Below are 20,732 nucleotides of genomic sequence, written 5' to 3' on the forward strand. Positions count from 1 at the left end.
TTGGATGTTTTCAAAAGGTACTATTACAAATTCCTGATGTTTACAGGGCTCACACAACAAGTCATGTTAGCTACTTGACAATGGGTCTTTCATGGCAGTTTAGAACTGTTGACATGCACCAAGGACAAGGGGAATGGTCACCTTGGGTCATTAAGATCGAACTGGTTGGTCATCATTGAAATATAGCTCCATCTCCTTCTAAAGACATGTCGATAAAATCACTGGCTGAATCTCCATCACCGGCTAAATCGCCATAAAGATGCAGCAACTTTACAATTCAATCAAAATGATGAAAAATAAACAAAGACAAAACTGGGATAGCACATTGTTACTTTATAACATTTATCAATTATTGCATTGAATACAAGAAAGCGATTATAAGATGTATGTTATGTATCATATGTATCTTATTCACATCGTAATGGTGCAGTAAAAAAACTAATATTGCACACATGTAGTAGTTGATAGGCACATGGCGAAGGAGAGCCATGAGGAAAGAGAGAAGGGGAGAGAAGGAGAGAGAGAACCCCTCCAGGGTCATTGCAAATGAATGTTTTTGGTAATGAATTAACTAAGAAGTATCGATTTACAAGTGGATCGCATCAACCCCTGACTACAGTATGTGAATTTACAACGATATATTTTAGCTATACAGCATTTTTGGCCTTTTCCTTCTCGAAGCTTTAACGTCTGTCAAATAATGGTTTAGAAAACTTTTTTTGAAAGTAGATTCACTGGGTTTTCACTGACATGGCTTTTCAGTTAAGGTTTTCTTAAGGAACATTATTATACATCATCTACCTGAAAATCAATCAAATGATGTGCTCTCATCATGTATTGTAAATGACAAGCATACTTTCAAGGCTTCCCTTTGCAACAACTTCTTTATAAAATCTTCAAGGCCAAGAAGCAATGACGGGTCTATGAGAGATGGGTAGTTCCTGAATGGACTTCATCACATTGTTTGTTCTGAGAAGAATGTGTCTGATGCATCGCAGAACCAATCACGTCTATTTCAGACAACACAGTATGTCTCTCTTCCTGTACTACAGTACAATCCACAAAGCCCATAGCAGTGATTCTCACATTCAACACCCACCATCGTTCTTCAGTCTTCAGTGTCAGAATGACAAGATGTGCTGATTGTAAAAACCAGGATTACAACATATTGTTTTAGACCCATTCTGCATTCAATGCCTTTTCACTGCTAATTTCCTTGGCGATTCATATTAATTTGCTACTGTGTGTGCATGTATTGCACAGGCACCATCTTACTGTTGTATGTCTGAGAAAAACAGAGAAATACAGATCCATGCAGTCTTTTTGATGAATGTGTTCAGGCCATGGGAAAGACGTCATTCGGAATTGCTTTTGGAATAAAAGATGGCTGTATGTGTATGATTCCATTTAAAGCAAAATTACAAACACCTTTGTGCTATCCCCATCACATGAAAAAACCCAAGCATCTTTTAACCACAGAAAGTTCCCCAAACTTAACTGAAGCTAACGTATAATTCATCCATTAAATTGTATATTTACAATGACAAACTTGTATTCTCTTTAATCAAGGTAAAAAAACATACAAATGAATGAAATTTCAAATTATGATTGAGTCGTGCTCAATGGAATACAAATGAAGGCTTTTCAAAAGAGAGAACACACCTCCCCAAATAGATGGCATTCTGATTTGATCGAGAGCGTTACTTTTTTATTCTGTAATTAACTTTTCCCATTAATTCAGTGGGAGGAATCTCTAGTTGCATGCACTGAGACTCCTCAGATCCCCTGTGTTAAGATATGACTGCGCAGGTGGAGGGGTGGTATTACCAAAATATGAAATCATCTATAAAGAAATAAACATAAAAAGTGGATGCATTTATTCACAAATTGTGATTCAATTTGCATGCTGATTCTGTTGCAGATTACTCCCTAGGCACGAACCACTGAGGGAAGTTAAATGAACAGTGAAGTAAAAAACCCTCTTTCAATTTAAATATCAAAAGTTGAGGGAATATTCAAGTAATAAAGTTGAAGTAAGGAATTCTTGGCATTGGTCTGTATACTGCCATAGTGACACACTGCTGTGCCTGCCTACCAGTATGTTTGAGGCTTCATAACATGATCACACAGACCGATATAACAGTTACCACGACAACACAAACCAAGCCAGTGTAAGTGTAACATTGTGCTATGTAAATACACACAGCAGATGGAATATTGAACGCAACCAATGATTTTCACAGCCAGTGGCCCAGCTTGAGGTAAAATATACTTAACAGTACAGTTTGTCATGTCTGAATCTGTTTACTAGTAAAAATTAAAATAAATATGTTTTATTGTCACATACACCAGATAGATTCAGTGAAATGTTTTGTTTTACAGGGTCAGTCATAGTAGTACAGCACACCTGGAGCAAATTAGGGTTAAGTGCTTTGATCAAGGGCACATCGAAAGATTTTTCACCTTGTCAGCTCAGGTATTCCAACCAGCGACCTTTCGGTTACTGGCCCAACGGTCTAACCGCTAGGCTACCTGCCTCCCCTAGTATAAATGGTATATGGTGAGATAGAGGAGACCAGATGGTTGCAGTACTATCATTGTATCTGCTGGATAGAAGCCCTCAACAAGGAGAGAGCTGGAGAGAGAGAGCGATAGAAGGAGAGAGAGAGAGATATAGAGAAAGAGAAAGAGAGAGAGAGAGAGAGAGAGAGAGAGAGAGAGAGAGAGAGAGAGAGGGGTAGAGAGAGAGAGAGAGAGAGAGAGGGGTAGAGAGAGAGAGAGGGGTAGAGAGAGAGGGTAGAGAGAGAGAGAGAGAGAGAGAGATGGTTGCAGTGCTGTTACCTGCAGAGTTAGAGAGGAGAGATATACAGACAGCGGTGAGGGAGAAGTGGAGAGAGAGAATGGGAGGTAGAGAGAGAGCGAGAGAGAGAGAGTGGTAGAGAGAGAGAGAGAGAGAGCGTGAGAGAGGGAGAGAGAGAGATGGTTGCAGTGCTGTTACCTGCAGGACAGAAGCTCCAGCATGGAGGAACTGCAGACCAGACTCTGCTGAGTCGATGCCCCCAGTGGCCAGGATGGGAAAGCCAGGCAGGGTTCTGGCGATGGCGGATACAGCACGCAGGGCGATGGGCCGGATGGCGTTTCCTGTAGACAGAAACAGAAATACAGAAACAGTGGCAGAAATCACAATTTCCATACATGTAGACCTGAGGACGTGTATGGGCTAGCTAGGGATGGGTCCAGTTGTATCGGCATGAGATTAGTTCACTGTAGGTGATAAGAAGACCCAACTACAAACAAGAGGGAAAATAAGAGTGAGGATAGGGAATCAGAAAAGCCTGTATTGCACCAACCATCTGTTGAAATATGTGTGAATATCTTGTCATTTCATTATTCTTCCCAAGGTCTTACATTAATACAGACTGTTAAGAGTACTACAGGGCGCCATCGCAATCTCTCGCTCCCTGTATGTCTCTCACTCTGTATGTCACCCCCCCTCTCTCTCTCCATCTCTCACTCTCTATCGCCCTCTCTGTCTCTCTGCCCCCCGGATCTAAATAAGTGTAGACAATGTCTGTCTCTGATCAATGGGAGAAAAGCCTGCCTGCTAAATGAGGTTAAATCTAATGTGATAAACTGCTCCATCTGTCAGTGGGATTGGACTGGAGGCTTTAATTCATTCAGGAGGTGGGAGAGACAGGTAAATAAATAAGGGGTGTAACATTAGGAGGTGCATGAAAACCGGAGCTTTCTAGGGCTTTGACAGGCTGGGAGAAGAAGAGGAACACATCTTGTTTTTTCTTCTAGTCAGACTTCTTAATGACACTATAGGGGTAATTCATGGATAGGGTTGTGTTGTTGTCTTCCATGTGTGGCTGACTGATTACCTTTAACATGTGCAGGCGTCTGTAGATAGCAGAAGTTCAAGAGAGAACTTCATATCTCAAGTCATGCATGTTAACACAGCTTGCATGTTCCTATATGTTTCTGAGACTGTATTTATGGTTTCTGAGACCTCTGTTTTTCCATCAGCTCAAAGTCTCCTCTGGTAACATCCACCAAATACTACTGTCCTGTTGTAGTACCCTCCTCCTGCTCCTTTCCACAACAAACCATAGCTAACCCACCACCCCCCCTAACCCTTCAATACCGACCCCATGCTTTCACCAAACCAACACATGGAAAATCAATTGGAACAGCCAAATCAGTTCATGTTTGGCGTATATTCGATTTGGAAGGCTGTTCCTGTGAATCTCTAATGCATTGCTGCTATAGGCCATGTCCCAAATTGCACACTATTCCCTATACAGGGTTGGGGAGTAAAGGATTACTTGTAATCCGTTAGATGTAACTGATTTTAAAAAATTACTGTAACTGGAATCCGTTACATTGAAAGCAGAAAAATTGTCATCAGATTACAAATACTTTAGAAAAATAGATGATTACTTACATTTTACATTTACATTTTTGTCATTTAGCAGACGCTCTTATCCAGAGCGACTTACAGTTAGTGAGTGCATACATTTTTCATACTGGTCCCCCGTGGGAATTGAACCCACAACCCTGGCGTTGCAAGCGCCATGCTCTACCAACTGAGCTACACGGGACTACTTCTACTTTTAAATTCAGATAGGATGTTTGCAAAAAAATAATGTGTCACCTTTCTGCTTTCTCAATGACATTCAAATCAGCATTGAAAAAAGGCGAACGTTTGTTCCACCTGAGCGAGTCTGACCACAAGTCAGAGACCACTATGATGACACACCAAAGTTGTTTGATGGATCGCGGGAAAAGAGCAGGAATAGGCTTTTTAAGCTACAGTCCAAGCTGTCTTCCAATGGTGCCATTGCTGTTGGAATCCAAAGATTATCCAACTTCAATAAACGATTGGAGGTAAGGACGACAGCAGTGGCGTAGCCTACGGGCGATACGGATATCCCTTATCATAGATATCTACATAGCGCCTTGATGTGAATCACACTGCTGCTCTCTTAGGCATCCCCTTTCCCTTTCCTGTCATTTATACTGACTAAAAATATAAATGCAACATGCAACAATTTCAACGATTTTACTGAGTTACAGTTCATTTAATGAAATCAGTCAATTGAAATAAATTAATTAGGCCCTAATCTATGGATTTTACATGACTGGGCAGGGGTGCAGCCCCTTGGAGGGTGGGAGGGCCAGGAGGGTGGTGGGAGGGCAGGGAGGGCCCACACGGAGGGCCCACCCCACCCACTGGGGAGGCAGGCCCAGCCAATCAGAATGAGGTTTTCCCCACAAAAGGGCTTTATTACATACAGAAATACTCCTCAGTTTCATCAGCTGTCCAGGTGGCTGGTCTCAGACAATCCCGATGGTGAAGAAGCCGGACGTGGAGGTCCTGAGCTGGCGTGGTTTCACGTGGTCTGCGGTTGTGAGGCCGGTTGGACGTACTGCCAAATTCTCTAAAACGACGTTGGAGGCTGCTTATGGCAACAGCTCTGGTGGACATTCCTGCAGTCAGCATGCCAATCGCACTCTCCCTCAAAACTTGAGACATCTGTGGCATTGTGTTGTGTGACAAAACTGCACATTTTACGTAAACAAATGTGTGCACAAAATGTGAGAGAAATAAGCTTTTTGTGCGTATGGAAAGATTAGGGGATATTTTATTTCAGCTCATGAAACATGGGACCATCACTTTACATGTTGCGTTTATATTTTTGATCAGTATAGCTATTTGCGCCTTATGAACTGTGGTTGTTGTGCACAAATGTATATGTGTGTTTTAACCCAATAATGGTTGAATTCCATGCTGTCACTGTCACTTGTCCACTCAAGCTTAACATTGTTGTCATCTATCGCCCACCAGGTGCCCTTGGAGAGTTCCTCAATGAGCTTGACACCTTGATTAGCTCAATTCCTGACGATGGCTCACCACTCTTCGTACTTGGCAACTTCAACCTCCCGACGTCTGCCTTCGATTAATTTCTTTCCAACTCTCTCTTTCCCCTCCTTGCCTCTTTTGACCTCACCCTTTCCCAATCCCCTCCAACTCACAAGGCAGGCAATACGCTTGACCTCATCTTTACTAGAGGCTGTTCCCCTACTAATCTCACTGGAACCCCCCTACAGGTCTCTGATCACTACTTTGTTTCCTTTTCTGTCTCCCTCTCCTCCAACCCTAGCCACTCAGCCCCTACCCAGATGGTCATGCGCAGTCACAATTTTTGCTCTCTCTCTCCCACTACTCTCTCCTCTTCTATCCTATCATCTCTCCCTTATGCTAAATCCTTCTCCTTCCTGTCTCCTGATTCTGCCTCTTCGACCCTACTCTCCTCCCTTTTCACATCCTATGACTCACACTGTCCCCTTTGCTCCCGGCCAGCTCGGCCCTCCCCTCCTGCTCCGTGGCTGAGTGATAGTTGATAGTCATTGATAGTTTACAGAACAGGGCTGCGGGCAGCTGAGCGAAAATGGAGGAAAACTAAACTTCCGGAGGACCTATTATCCTTTCACTCCCTCCTCTCTACATTCTCTTCCTCTGTATCCCCTGCTAAAGCCACTTAATATCACTCTAAATTTCAAGCTTCTGCCTCTAACCCTAAGAAACAATTTCCCACCTTCTCCTCCCTCCTTAATCCTCCACCCCTCCCCCTCCCTCTCTGAGGATGACTTTGTCAACCACTTTAAAAAATAATGTTTATGACATCCGCTCCTCATTCACTCAGCCTATTGAGTCCACTGGTCCCAGTCACACAGAACTACCCTATGCCTTGACCTCTTTCTCCCCTCTCTCTCCAGATGAAATCCTGTGACTAGTGAGGTCTGGCCGCCCGACAACCTGCCCGCTCGACCCCGACCTTCTCCCATTCTTCACTTCCCTCATCAACTCATCCCTGACCACTGGCTGTGTCCCCTCTAACTTCAAAATGGGCAGAGTCGCTCCCCTCCTTAAGAAACCAACACTCGACTCATCTGACGTCAGAAACTATAGACCTGTATCCCTTTTATCCTTTCTTTCCAAAACACTTGAGCGTGCTCTCGTCATCTCTCTCAGAAAGATCTACTTGACCCTAATCAGAGGCTTCAAGACAGGTCTCCCTACCTTCAGGCTATGCTCAAACCACGTCTGGTCTCTTAGCTCCCGCTCAGCCCACTCCAAGCTCTTCTCTGTCCTGCCACCTGAAACCCTACCTCTTCAAAGAGTATCTTAAATAATCCCCCTTCTCAACCTCGACTCGACCCCCCCCCGTTTCCAGAACCAACACTTGCCTGTGATATGTGGTTGTCCCACCTAGCTATCTTAAGGTGAATGCACTAATTGTAAGTCACTAAATGACAAACATTTCAAATTATTTGAAGAAGTTTAAATTGCCTATTCATCATTGTCTTTGCGACCAGCGAACAGCCAGTGAAAAATGCACAGGCTGACAACCCTGTCCCTATGTCCCATGAAACGTGTATAGAATATTCATATCTTATATTCTGAGAACATGGCAACCATTTCCTGTGTATGTTTGGTGGGACATTGATGGAATATTCTCCTAACCTTCAGAAAACTGGTCACAGGAAGGTTCTCGCAATGTTCTCATGAAACATGTCTAGAACATTCATTTCTTATATTCTGAGAACATGGCAACCATTTCCTTGTGTATGTTTGGTGGGACATTACTTTAATATTCTCCTAACCCTCAGAAAACTGGTCACAGGAAAGTTCTTGCAACGTCCCATAAAACGCACCTAGAACATTATTGTTGTATATTCTAACCACGTTCTATATAAGTTATGTTTGACATTAAGGGAATGTTCTCCTAACTTGAACACCAAAAAGGTTCTCCGAAGGTTTTTTCTAACATAGAAAACTGGACACTCAAACATTAGGGGAACATTATGGGTAACATTACAAAAACGTTCTCTCTCTCTAGAATTGTTAGCTGAGATGGTGCTATTTGGGACGACGCTATAGACATGGTGGCTGGAGAGTGTCAGCTTGGCCTCAGCCAAGTCAAAGAGACTGTTGTGAAAGAGACTGTTGTCAGAGGCAATATGACATGCTTTTCAGGCTAATCCAGTCAGCTTGTCCTCTCCTCTTTCTCTTAGTCTCTCTCTCTCTCTCTCTCTCTCTCTCTCTCTCTCTCTCTCTCTCTCTCTAACCTGCTCTCTACCCATCCATCTCTCTCTCTGTCCATTCCTCTCTCTTTCTATATCCCTCCATCTCTCTCCCTCCCCCCCCCTCTCTCCATCTCTCCTTCCCCCCTCTCTCCTCCGCTCTCAGACCATCTCACCTTGGCGAAGCGACATCTTCATCTCCCTGAACACCATTCAACACAGTATCCCATCAAAATGCAATCTGACGCCACCTAAAGCCACCTAATCTACTCAGGCAAATCAAAGTCAACTTAGCCCAGGGGGAGTGAGTCAGGGAGGGAGTGCAGCACCGCACACTTCTGTGAGTATTATGTTGGGTGACACTCACAACAACATATGCCTCAGGAATTTAATCGCTAGCGCAAATCACTTTCCAGAGGAGACGCCTGGTCTTTGTCTGTGGGGTTAGTGAAGCCTTTCATTGTATTAGTAATGGATGAGCAGAAAGGGGCTGGAGGATTCAACACTCACACTACTCACTCCACAGGTCCAGCTATCTCTGATACCCTGGTGTATGTGTACGTGTGTGTGAGTGTGTGTGTTTGTGCGTCCTTCCGTGCGTGTGTTTTGCCAAGACTTAAAGCCTGGTCTCTCACTGCTCTTCCACTCTGACAAAAGACCTGCATCCTGAACATTCTTCCTATTGTTTCACACCTTATTGCTTGTCCTTCACAACGCACAGCTCCTGTTGTCATAGCCCTCCTCTCCTCCTCCTCTCCTCCCCATCTCTCTCCAGTGGAGCGACAGGCCCTGTTGTCTCTGAACAACACATCTTTCTCTGGGTCGTCCTCCTCATCATTGGGCTTCTGACAACCAGTCTGTCTGTCCAACATCAGGGTATGTTAGCCACACACACACACCTGTCCAACACAGCCTTGTGCATCAGCTCAAATACAGCCATAGCCACATGCATGTTTTCCACTAGGGAGAGCTAGCTCTGCTTTGACTGTGTCCAATGCTTTACAGACTAGAAGGAATCTGTCTGAGATACACAGTTACTGCAGCAAGCTGAGTCTCTCTCTCTCTCTCTCTCTCTCTCTCTCTCTCTCTCTCTCTCTCTCTCTCTCTCTCTCTCTCTCTCTCTCTCTCTCTCTCTCTCTCTCTCTCTCTCTCTCTCTCTCTCTCTCTCTCTCTCTCTCTCTCTCTCTCTCTCTCTCTCTCTCTCTCTCTCTCTCTCTCTCTCTCTCTCTCTCTCTCTCTCTCTCTCTCTCTCTCTCTCTCTCTCTCTCTCGCTCTCTACAGTGATACTGGACGATAGCTGCTTACACATGCGGCTCACGTAACACCTGCTACTTTTGATGAATAATTCCAGAAACAGACCAACAGACAGACAGACAGATGTGTAGGAATCAAGCAGGAGGATCTGCTGCTTCTCAGAATCGGCTGCTTTTCATCCAACTAGAGGGAGAAAATACACATCCAAAGGAGCAATTAGGTCCATGGCTATGGAGTCTAGATCTACAGTATATTAATAGGAGCTAGGGGCCTGTATAGCACAAGCTTGTTTGGAGCAGAGTGAGGAGAAACATAAATTGTGCTTCATAAGATATACAATATTGCTATTCGTTTGGAATTGCATACAATATTCATGTGTTTCAGTATTTGTTGTGGTTCATACATGTCTCAGATAATTTCCCAAACCAGATCATCAAATATCTGGACATGTGACATACAGTATAATGTATGAGATGGATGGATAAGTAATAACCGTAAATATGAGAAGGTGAACTGAAGGGCATGATTGGGCATCACAACACAATACACCCCACTACACAACCCCCATCAAATACTAGACCTTCTTTCCTCCATTTCACATGAATCAATTTATTAGAACTTTACATTTGTATGGAATAATAATGGAAGCCTCTTCAGTGACTGTGTGGCCTTTCTGTCTGGGCGGTAGGCTACAAAGCGACTGGGTGGGTTTCAGTCCGGTAGATAGCAGTGATGGCTATCTTTGTGTGGGGCTTTAAAGATGCATAATGCAGAGGTTTGATACCAGCATTTGGTATTCAGGGTCTGCAAAGGCCACCGGCCACTGCCTCTGGATCTATCCCCTCTCACACACTCATAATAACACACACACACACACACACACACACACACACACACACACTTGCTCCTATCCTGTCTCACACTCATAACACACACAGGACCATGAGAGGACCCAATGCCAGGCAAAGACCTCTGTCTCCTCTCTGGCTTGATTATAATAGCTAAAGAGTAAGCGGGGTCAAATCAAATAAACGTTTATTGGTCGCGTATACATATTTTGCAGATGTTATCACAGGTGCAGCGAAATTATTATGTTTCTAGCTCCAACAGCGCAGTAATACCTAACAATACAAAACAATACACACAAATACAAAACATTAAAAGAAAGGAATTATCAGAACGAGCAATGTCAGAGTCCGGAATATAAATATTTATATCATGGCATTGTTGAATACTCCTTTCTGATTAGCTTGAAGGGCATTCTCAGTGTGCATTATTTAAGCAATAAGGCCCGAGGGGGGTGTGGTATATGGACAATTTACCACAGCTAAGGGCTGTTCTTATGCACGACGTAATGCGGAGTGCCTGGATACAGCCCTTAGCTGTGGTATATTGGCCATATACCACAAGCCCCCGAGGTGCCTTATTGCTATTATAACCTGGTTACGAACGTAATTAGAGCAGTAAAAATACATGTTTTGTCATTCCCGTGGTATACGGTCTGATATACCACGGCTGTCAGCCAATCAGCATTCAGGGCTCGATCCATCCAGTTTATAACTTCCTATAACGCACAGTATATTTGCACAGTAGAATTCAATTTCTATAGTTAATTTTTACATGTTTTAATTTAGCTGCTTTTGAAAGCAAAAGTCGAACTCAAAACAGTATTGGCATTGTTGAACTCGATCTTCATAATAGCAAGCTATACTGATGGTTTGGTGAGCTAAACTAGCAAGTCTGTTTGTTTGGTTACCATAGCAACTACTGTACCTATCTAGTAAACTTGCTAGCTACTTCAGTGGATGTTGAACACATTTCTACCGGCAAATGTGTTAAATTATAGCCATGGTATGAAAGGGATAATCAACTCAGGGCTCCTGGCGTTCTCTGGAAAATAATATAACTCTGTGGAAGGTCAGTTCCACTCCGCTAGCGCGTCGTGGAACACACCTTCCACGTCATTCATTATTTTCAATAGAACACATAGCCCCTCATTGATTATCCCTTACATATATACTGAACAAAAATATAAACGCAAAATGTAAAGTGTTGGTCTTATGTTTCATGAGCTGAAATACAATATCCCAGACATTTTCCATACGCACAAAAAGTGTATTTCTCTCAAATTTGTTTACATCCCTGTTAGTGAGCATTTCTCCTTTGCCAAGATAATCCATCCACCTGACAGGTGTGGCATATCAAGAAGCTGATTAAACAGCATGATCATTAAACAGGTGCACCTTGTGCTGGGGACAATAAAAGGCCACTCTAAAATGTGCAGTTTTGTCACACAACAGAATGCCACAGATGTCTCAAGTTTTGTGGGAGTGTACAATTAGCATGCTGACTGCAGGAATGTCCACCTTATCTATTGCCAGATAATTTTATCTTAATTTCTCGACCATAAGCCGCCTCCAATGTCCAACAGGCCTCACAACCGCAGACCAGGTATGTATATGGCGTCGTGTGGGCGAGTGTTTGATTGATGTCAACGTTGTGAACAGAGTGCACCATGGTGGCGGTGGGGTTATGGTATGGGCAGGCATAAGCTACGGACAACGAACACAATTGCATTTTATCGATGGCAATTTGAATGCACAGAGATACCATGATGAGATCCTGAGGCCCATTGTTGTGCCATTCACCCGCTGCCATCACCTCATGTTTCAGCATGATAATGCACAGCCCCATGTCGCAAGGATCTGTACACAATTCCAGGAAGCTGAAAATGTCCCAGTTCTTCCATGGCCTGCATACTCACCAGACATGTCACCCACTGAGCATGTTTGGGATGCTCTGGATCGACGTGTACGACAGCGTGTTCCAGTTCTCGCCAATATCCAGCAACTTTGCACATCCATGGAAGAGGAGTGAGACAACATTCCACAGGCCACAATCAACAGCCTGATCAACTCTATGTGAAGGAGATGTGTCACACTGCACACCAGATACTGACAGGTTTTCTGATCCACACCCCAACCTTTTTTCAAGGTATTTGTGACCACAGATGCATATCTGTATTCCCACTCATGTGAAATCCATAGTTCAGGGCCTAATTTATTTATTTCAATTTACTGATTTCCTTATATGAACTGTAACTCAGTAATATCTTAGAAATTGCTGCATGTTGGGTTTATATTTTTGTATATGATGGTGTGTATAGGCAGTATGGACAGTATGTGAATAGAAACGGTGTATGCAGCAGTCGATAGGATGAGCCTTGACTAGAATACAGTACAATCTTAGAAAAAAGGTTTTCAAAAGGGTTCTGCGGCTGTCCCCATAGGAGAAGCCTTTGGGTTCCAGGTGGAACCCTTTTTGATTCCAGGTAGAACTATTTTGGGATCCATGTAGAACCCTCTGTGGAAAGGCTTCTACATGGAACCAAAAAGGGTTCTACCTTGAACCAAAAGGGGTTATTCAAAGGGTTCTCCTATGGGGACAGCCGAAGAACCATATTTGGTTCTATAGAGCACCTTTTTTTCTAAGAGTGTATATACTGTACATATGAAGTGGGTAAAACAGTATGTAAACATTATTAAAGTGACAAGTGTTCAATGACTATGTACATAGGGCAGCAGTCTCTAAGGTGCAGGTTAGCGTACCGGGTAATAGCCAGCTAGAAACAATGACTAAGTTCAGGGCAGGGTACTGGGCGGAGGCCGGCTAGTGGTGACAATTTAACAGTCTGATGGCCTGGAGATTTAAGCAGTTTTTCAGTCTCAACTTTGATGCACCTGTACTGTCTCCGCCTTCTAGATTGTAGCGGGCCGTGGCTCGGGTGGTTAAGATAAGGCAGACAGGGCTAGGCTGGTTTAGCGGCCCAGCTATTCATATTTGGATGGGGGGCAGGAGGTCTTTGTAACTTTGTAGGATCTGGCGATCAATAACTCCTCTTATAATGCACAAAGAAAAATGAACAGTGAATCTAAATATTCTCCTAGGAAATATTATGTGGAAATAACAGTTGAAGCATCATCTGCCTCTAAATATTATAGGAACTCAGTGAACAGTAACAGTACATCCTCATCCTTTCAGAGCAAGTACACAAAAGGCCTGCATTCTCTCCCTCCATCTCTCCCTCCACAGACATACAGCAATATGGTAAACTATGTAAGGACACAGGAAGAGGCTGCAAGGCTGTATGGCATCAATAAATGATGTGCTGTGTGCTTACTGCCCTGTGCACAGCATTGTAAGAGACATGTTATGGTAGAATAAGCATGAAACTTAAAATATGGGCAAACTGATAGCAATGAATATTTAGGATTCTTGAATAGTGCTTCTTACCCTGACTTAGTCCCCTTTGGTGCTCCTTGCATATTCAGTGAACAAAAATATTTTTTTGGTAAAAATTTTTTTCATTGTGGCAATGAATTTGCTGCAAAATGAGAGAGAGAGAGAAAGAGGGAAGAAAAGTAGTTATCTCACAGTAGACAATGAACGCCTAACCAGCTCAATTATCACGGATCTAGATGCGTAGTCTGGAAATAACTTTTCTGATTCTGACTTGAATCAAATTACTGTTTTATTGTTCTTAGACTCAATATTATAGAACTTATCAGTGGGAAATTAAGACGTAATGTACCACAGAGGTAAAGCCAGAGTTAAAAATAAGCCAGAGGGAAAAATACTGAGTCGCTAACAGTAAATGTCAGATTACATTAGAGCATTACTATGCAGAAATCACTCCGCCATTTCCTGGTTGCTAAAATTCTAATAGTTTGTCTACTTTCATTTTATGTGACAAAACAAGCAAGTATAGTGTAGAGAATCATTGTACCATCTAAACCGCTGTGAAATATATTTTCCATAACCAAAAATATTGTATTTTCATTTGTTTGAAGCTGGTGTACAAAACCGAAAGTAAAAGACGCAAAAATTAAACTTAAGAACAGGAATCATAGAAATAGCGCACATAGAACAGATCTATCGCTTATTAGAATTGCTTTCAATGAAAATGACAGATCTATAACTCATATTTCTATGTGAATTTGGTAAAGTCGCCCAAAAAGTTACATATTGCAGCTTTAAAAAAAGACAACGATCCTGCTGTACAACAAATAGAGAGAAAGAAGATAAGGAAGAAGAGACATGGAGGCCGTACAATTAAGGACCTCTACTAGCGCACATCAGGAAAACACAATACTATATATCATCTCCTGTATGTAATGGCCATTATAAATACATATGTTTATGGAATCAAAAACACTTTCTATGCAAGTGTTTACTTTCTATATAAGGGCTGTACTCAGATCAGCGTGAATGGCCAACATAAATGTTTTTTGATGAGAGCCAAGATAGATACAGTATATAGATATTACCACAGAGGCAGACAGTGAGCTGTGGCAATCTAGCTGGCCTGCTTGTAGAGTGTATGCTGGCCAATAATACATTTTCTGTGAGCAATCAGAGAGCTCCATCCACCTCACCTTAACCCAGGGCTTCAGTACACACTGGGGTTTCTCCGAACAGATACTCAAAAATATGTTTTCCTCAGAAACTGCATGGAAATAGCAGTCATTGGTTAATAGCTTATAATGGAGATTTGGTTCTAAAGGAAACATCTAGGGATAATATTAATAATGCACATACTATACACTGTTCGCTTGCCTCGTAAACATATGTTGCTTAAATAAAAGCCACAGGCATCATGGGTAGAGCCTTTAAAATCCAATCATGAGGAGAGAATCCATTCTGTTTCCAGGGGCTAGCGGGTAGAAAGGCTTCCAGTGCATCTCAAGAGAAATACAGCTTGACCAGCAGATAACGGAATGAGAGATAGAGAGGGAGAGGGAGAGAGAGAGAGAGAGAGAGAGAGAGAGAGAGAGAGAGAGAGAGAGAGAGAGAGAGGGGGGGAGAGAGGGTGAGCAAGCGAGAGAGAAAGAGAGAGAGAGAAAGAGAGAGAGAGAAAGAGAGAGAGAAAGAGAGAGGGGGAGAGAGAGAGAGAGAGAGAGAAAGGGAGAGAGAGAGGGGGAGGGAGAGAGAGGGAGAAGAAGAGAGAGCTCACCGAAAGAGTGTGTGAGAGAAAGATGAGTGTGAGAGAAAGATAAGTGTAAGAGAGAGAGAGAGAAAGATAAAAAATAAATAGGAGAAAAAAAATATTCCAGTCTAAAACTCTGTTCTTAATTTCTCGTGTCACCATTTGGTCTCCTCCTCACCGTTGTCCCCGGAGACGCCAGGTGATTGATAGCCTAATCCAATGACTGTATTACAGATGCCTCATCACACCCTCTATTCTTATCATTAGCAGTTAGCCTATGGTTACGTTCACAGCTCGCTGGCTAGTGTCGGCCCCTGAGATTTAAGGCTCTGGCCTTTACAAAATATTTAACATGAAATTGAAATCTTGACAGTGGCTAAGAAGTCAATCAGGCAGACACGGCACCGACCAGCACTGCATTTTTTATTAATCAGACTTACTGTACTCTGGCTGTCTGTGTGTGTGCCGTGTGTATGGGTGTGTGTGTGTGTGTGTGTGTGTGTGTGTATTGTGGCTCTGTGTGTGTGTGTCTCCTCTCTCCTGTAGATGAAAATAAATGCTAATATAAGAAACCTGTTCGGCTTTTCCGAGGCCTTCCAACATTAACGTTATGCGTTATGACCTGCAAATGGATGCCATTGACTACAAAGGCAGGAGGAGGGGGCGGAAGTTGGGCATTAATGCCTCGAACACCGACATGCGTCTAACGCTAGCTACCTCCTCTCCCGGTTTCCATTCCATGATTCCCATCTCATCCCGGGGAAAATGTTTAGGGGGCATCTTGGCACATTAGTTCATACAGGCAGAGATAATGTGGCTTAACAGAGGATCTGTGAATTAGGCATTGGCTTAGGAACCATTCCCCTCAGCCAAAACCTGTTCTCTTCTCAGCCGGCACAGCCCTGTTCCCCCGCCATCATTACCCAGCGCTCATGTCTGCAGAGCAGCAGAGCCCTCCAGAATGACAATCACTACTCCTCTCCCCCCACCCGCTTCTCTCTCTCCCCCGGCATGCTGCAGCCATGGAGCGAAGCACCAAGACCTCTTATTACCCAGGACACACTGACACAGAGACAGAGGTGTCCTGTACTAGATTACAGAAAGACTGTAACGGAGCAGAAACACAACCACCTGTCTTTCTCTCACCTTCTAGTTAGTTACATCATGTAGCCAGACAAATAAGGGAAAAAAAGAGGAGGGTGGGGGGTGGGGTATATTTATTTTGTTTACTTGTTCTGTAAACTGAGAATAATGTGTGACCTAAAAGCATTAAAAAATATATGTTTAAAAAAGAACAAGAGTATACTGTATATTCTTACTGTGTATATATTTCCAAACATTGTTTTACTTTTTATTACTTTAAAAAAAAAGGAAAAATAAACAATAAAATATGAACAGTAAAAATTACACTCACAAAAGTTCCAAAGGAATAGAGACATTTCAAATGTCATATTATGGCTATATACAGTGTTGTAACGATGTGCAAATAGAATTATTTGTGGGTCTGTGTAATCTGAGGGAAATATGTGTCTCTAATATGGTCATACATTTGGCAGGAGGTTAGGAAGTGCAGCTCAGTTTCCACCTCATTTTGTGGGCAGTGTGCACATAGCCTGTCTTCTCTTGAGAGCCAGTTCTGCCTACGGCAGCCTCTCTCAATAGCAATGCTCACTGAGTTGGTACATAGTCAAAGCTTTCCTTAATTTTGGGTCAGTCACAGTGGTCAGGTATTCTGACACTGTGTACACTCTGTTTAGGGCCAAATAGTATTTTAGTTTGCTCTGTTTTTTGTTAATTCTTTCCAATGTGTGAAGTAATTATCTTTTAGTTTTCTCATGATTTGGTTGGGTCTAATTGTGTTGCTGTCTTGGGGCTCTGTGGGGTCTGTTTTGGGGTCTCTCTCTCTCTTCCGCTCTCTCTCCCTTTCTCTCTCCTTCTCTCTGTCTCTCTCTCTCATCCCCCCAACCCACTCCAAATAATCCCTCTGAAATGAGCTGTGGTTATGCCTGAGCATACCTCCCATCCTGCTAGCTAACCGTTGGAGTGGCCTGGTTCACTTCAAGATACTGCCTCCTTCTCAATTGTCTAAAAAAGTATATCCTCTCCTCTCTTCGCCTACAAGCCTTCATCTGGACTAATTGGAAAATACTTCACAGGTAAAAACAATATGGTGGAAGCTCATCATTAGGCTGGCTTTCACCTGGTCAGTTCTTTCAGATCAATGCAGCTGTAGTAGATGGAGAAGATGAGGAACATACAGACTTTTAAGCCATTGAGAAAGGGAAAGTGATTATGGATCTCAGTGTTAGCACCTGCCCAGGGCAAAATCTTTTTCATGCTGTAATCTTTGAAAGTTCTACAAAGCAGTGCAAGGGCATCATATATCCTTTTTGATTGACTGCATAGAACAAATGCACATGCCAAAATACCATTTATATAACTGTATCAACAAAAACAAACACAGCTTTGCCTGGAAAACACCATTACCAACCAAAGGCAGTGGCTATAATGTTTAGTTGAAAGCAGAACCTATTGTATACTGCATAGATCAAAGTCCCTTTATTGACTTGCTTTGTGGCAGGTGAAAAACATCTAGGTGCAAAAAAAACTCACAAAACCAAACGTGAAAAATGAAACATACGTCTAGGAAAAATAGTGTTTTCCTGGTGAAATGTCAATCTTTACGTGGAGCTAGACTTCAAACCGAGCAGTTGACATTTGTATCTGTTTGGCTTGTCGTTGGGCGTAGTAAATATGAGGTGGGGGGAACTGTGGGGGGGTATAACAGAACGTCAGGGAAAACCTGACAGATAAGCCCTTAAACAGCATCAGATCTGACACACACTGGATCAGCTGTGAGTCTAAACAGCATCTGATCTGACACACACTGGATGAGCTGTGAGTCCAAACAGCATCTGATCTGACACACTCTGGATTAGCTGTGAGTCTAAACACACACACAAGCATGGACAGGTATGTATGTACGCAGGGCATATACATGCAAGCATGCACACACACACGCACGCACAGCGAACACAAACATACACTCACCAAACACACACACCAACATGCACACACACAGAAATACACACACACGCACACACACACACACACACACACACACACAAATACATTTACACTGAGCATAAAGTATAAAAAATACTGTATAGCAGGCTCTATTGAAGTACTTTACTAGGGTATTGTAAAAGGTAGTAGTCTACTGCACATTATCTAACAGTCTGTTCACTTGGACTTGCTTTCCTCTCTGGTTGAGCAGAAGTAGGGAGGAGAGGAGAAGGTGGGGATCTGTGGCCCAGTGTCCCTACAGCGGTGTTGGGAGGTGATAGATGCCTGCCTGCCTCTCCACTGGAGCCCCAGCACCATCACCCTACTCCTGGGGGATTCTCACAGGAGCCGGCAGCCATGGCTTAAATGGGAAAAAGATGACATTGAGTCGTAAAAAAAAAAAAAAAAAAAAAATACTTCTGCAATAGTTTCCCTATAAATTGTTAATGTACACTGCCTTTCTAAGTCTCTTTTTTTCTCCTCTCACTGACGTTGGTACGGTGGCTGAGGCAAGGGATTGAAATCGAGCTGAGAGAAAAGAGGGAAGAGGGCAGAGAGATAGAGAGAGAGAGAGAGAGAGAGAGAGAGAGAGAGAGAGAGAGAGAGAGAGAGAGAGAGGATAGAGACTGGAGAGAAGAGAAAAGAGGAAGGAGACAGGCAGGAAAAGAGGGGGAAAGAGGGGGGAGGGGGGTCCAACATCAGAGAGAGCCGTGGTCACAGCAGTTCACACATGCCTTTCTTATGGACACAATAGTGACCCTAGTCACACTGAGGGGCAGTGCCATAAGATAATGCTGCTATCTCATAAATGACACTAACAATGCAACAGCATACAGGCCAGCAGTAAGGTTGTGGAACAGTGAGGTACACTGAGGGGCCAAGGTAAGAAACAGTATCTCCATGCATTATTGAGTCAGTCAGTGTACTATGTCTCCACCAAATAGGAGGGTTACATTCTGTTGTTCTCTCAAACCAGGATTTGTTGGAAGTGAGGTGATATGAGTAGAATAGGTGAAGGGGTTAGTGAGGTGATATGAGAGTGGGAATTGGTCTAAATTAAGGAAACAAGGAAAACTAAGGAACAATTTTCGAAGACAAACTGTAAAGCACATTTACAGTACAGTAATTCTCATATAGTTGTATTTGTCCATCATGTAAGATCACTACAATGACAGTATGATGTGATATGATGTGGCTTATACCTCTTTATAGGCCACACCTTTCACATGACACAGAGGCACACTTCAAAAGGCATGTTGATCTGAAATACAATCAAATCTGAGGAGACTAGGATGGGCAGTGTGTTCTTTTTTGAAGACAGTAGATCTCTTTCCCTTTATAACGTCTTCATAAAAGAGATTTCCCTTTCACAGACAAAGTCAATATCTCATAGCAACCTCTGGGTCCTTTGTTTCAATTCCCTGTGCAATACTTGTGTCACATCACTCAAACAGACTGAAAATGAGAACGAGCGTGTTACCCAAAAGGCTTTGCAGGTAAGAACACTTTCCTTCTTTACAGGATACGATAATCAAACGGTTACGCTTTGGGAGAAGAAGAATACGATATCAGGAAACAGATCTTCATGAGAGAGTGTCATTGCAGAGATTGGCCATACCTGTCATAGTCTGCCTAAATACTGCTTTTATCTCCATAGAATGTGTGTAATTACCGCAGATGGAGACTGAAAACCAAGTAAATGCTTGACATACAGCACAATGAGCAAAACACTATTATAAGCCAGGCTTTTTCTCATTGGCTGTGATTTCAAGGTTTCTTTACAATAAAGGAAACCTGATTGATGGTGAAACTTCCATTCTACTGAGAGAAATCGATGCTTACATGAGACTGACAGTAACACTGTAAAATACATTAAAACATGAGATCCTAATTCAATATCCAGTACACCACCAGAATATCCAGTGCACAGAAAAACATTAAAAAAAAAAAAAAAAAGTATTTTCTGCTAATTACACATCAAGTTTCCACATCAAATAATAAACATGTACTTGTACACGCACCTTCCAATATCTCACTCTGTCTAAAATATTATTTCAAACTGTAAAAAGAAAAGTGGGTGCTCTCAGTCCCTCAGAATGATTGTGGTAGTCTTTTTTTGTATTCAGCCTCTCCCATTTCCTCCCAGCAGAGCAGAGCAGAGGAAGCATTAGAAGCACTTTCAGACTCATTCTGGTCCATCTGTCACTACTATTAGAGACAGTGTCCAGCCTCAGAGCCTCAGTGTCACGCAAAGCACAGCCCCATAAAATAAGCAGTGGAGTGGACCAAGACTGCAGCATTTAAACTACAGCACACCCCTTTACACCCCCGCACA

General features: G+C 42.8%; 1 protein-coding gene across 1 annotated transcript in view; it reads right to left on the bottom strand.

Annotated features, from left to right (window-relative positions):
- The window catches only part of LOC121549908 (dihydropyrimidine dehydrogenase [NADP(+)]-like), a 212,733-nt gene that overhangs the window by 24,402 nt on the left and 167,599 nt on the right, over positions 1 to 20,732 (bottom strand). The window contains exon 19 of the mRNA XM_041861880.2: positions 2,999 to 3,141. Within this exon, the coding sequence (XP_041717814.2) occupies positions 2,999 to 3,141 (143 nt within the window). The remainder of the gene's footprint in view (positions 1 to 2,998; positions 3,142 to 20,732) is intronic.

This window comes from Coregonus clupeaformis, chromosome 34 (genome assembly GCF_020615455.1).
Source record: "Coregonus clupeaformis isolate EN_2021a chromosome 34, ASM2061545v1, whole genome shotgun sequence".
Taxonomy (NCBI): Eukaryota; Metazoa; Chordata; class Actinopteri; order Salmoniformes; family Salmonidae; genus Coregonus; species Coregonus clupeaformis.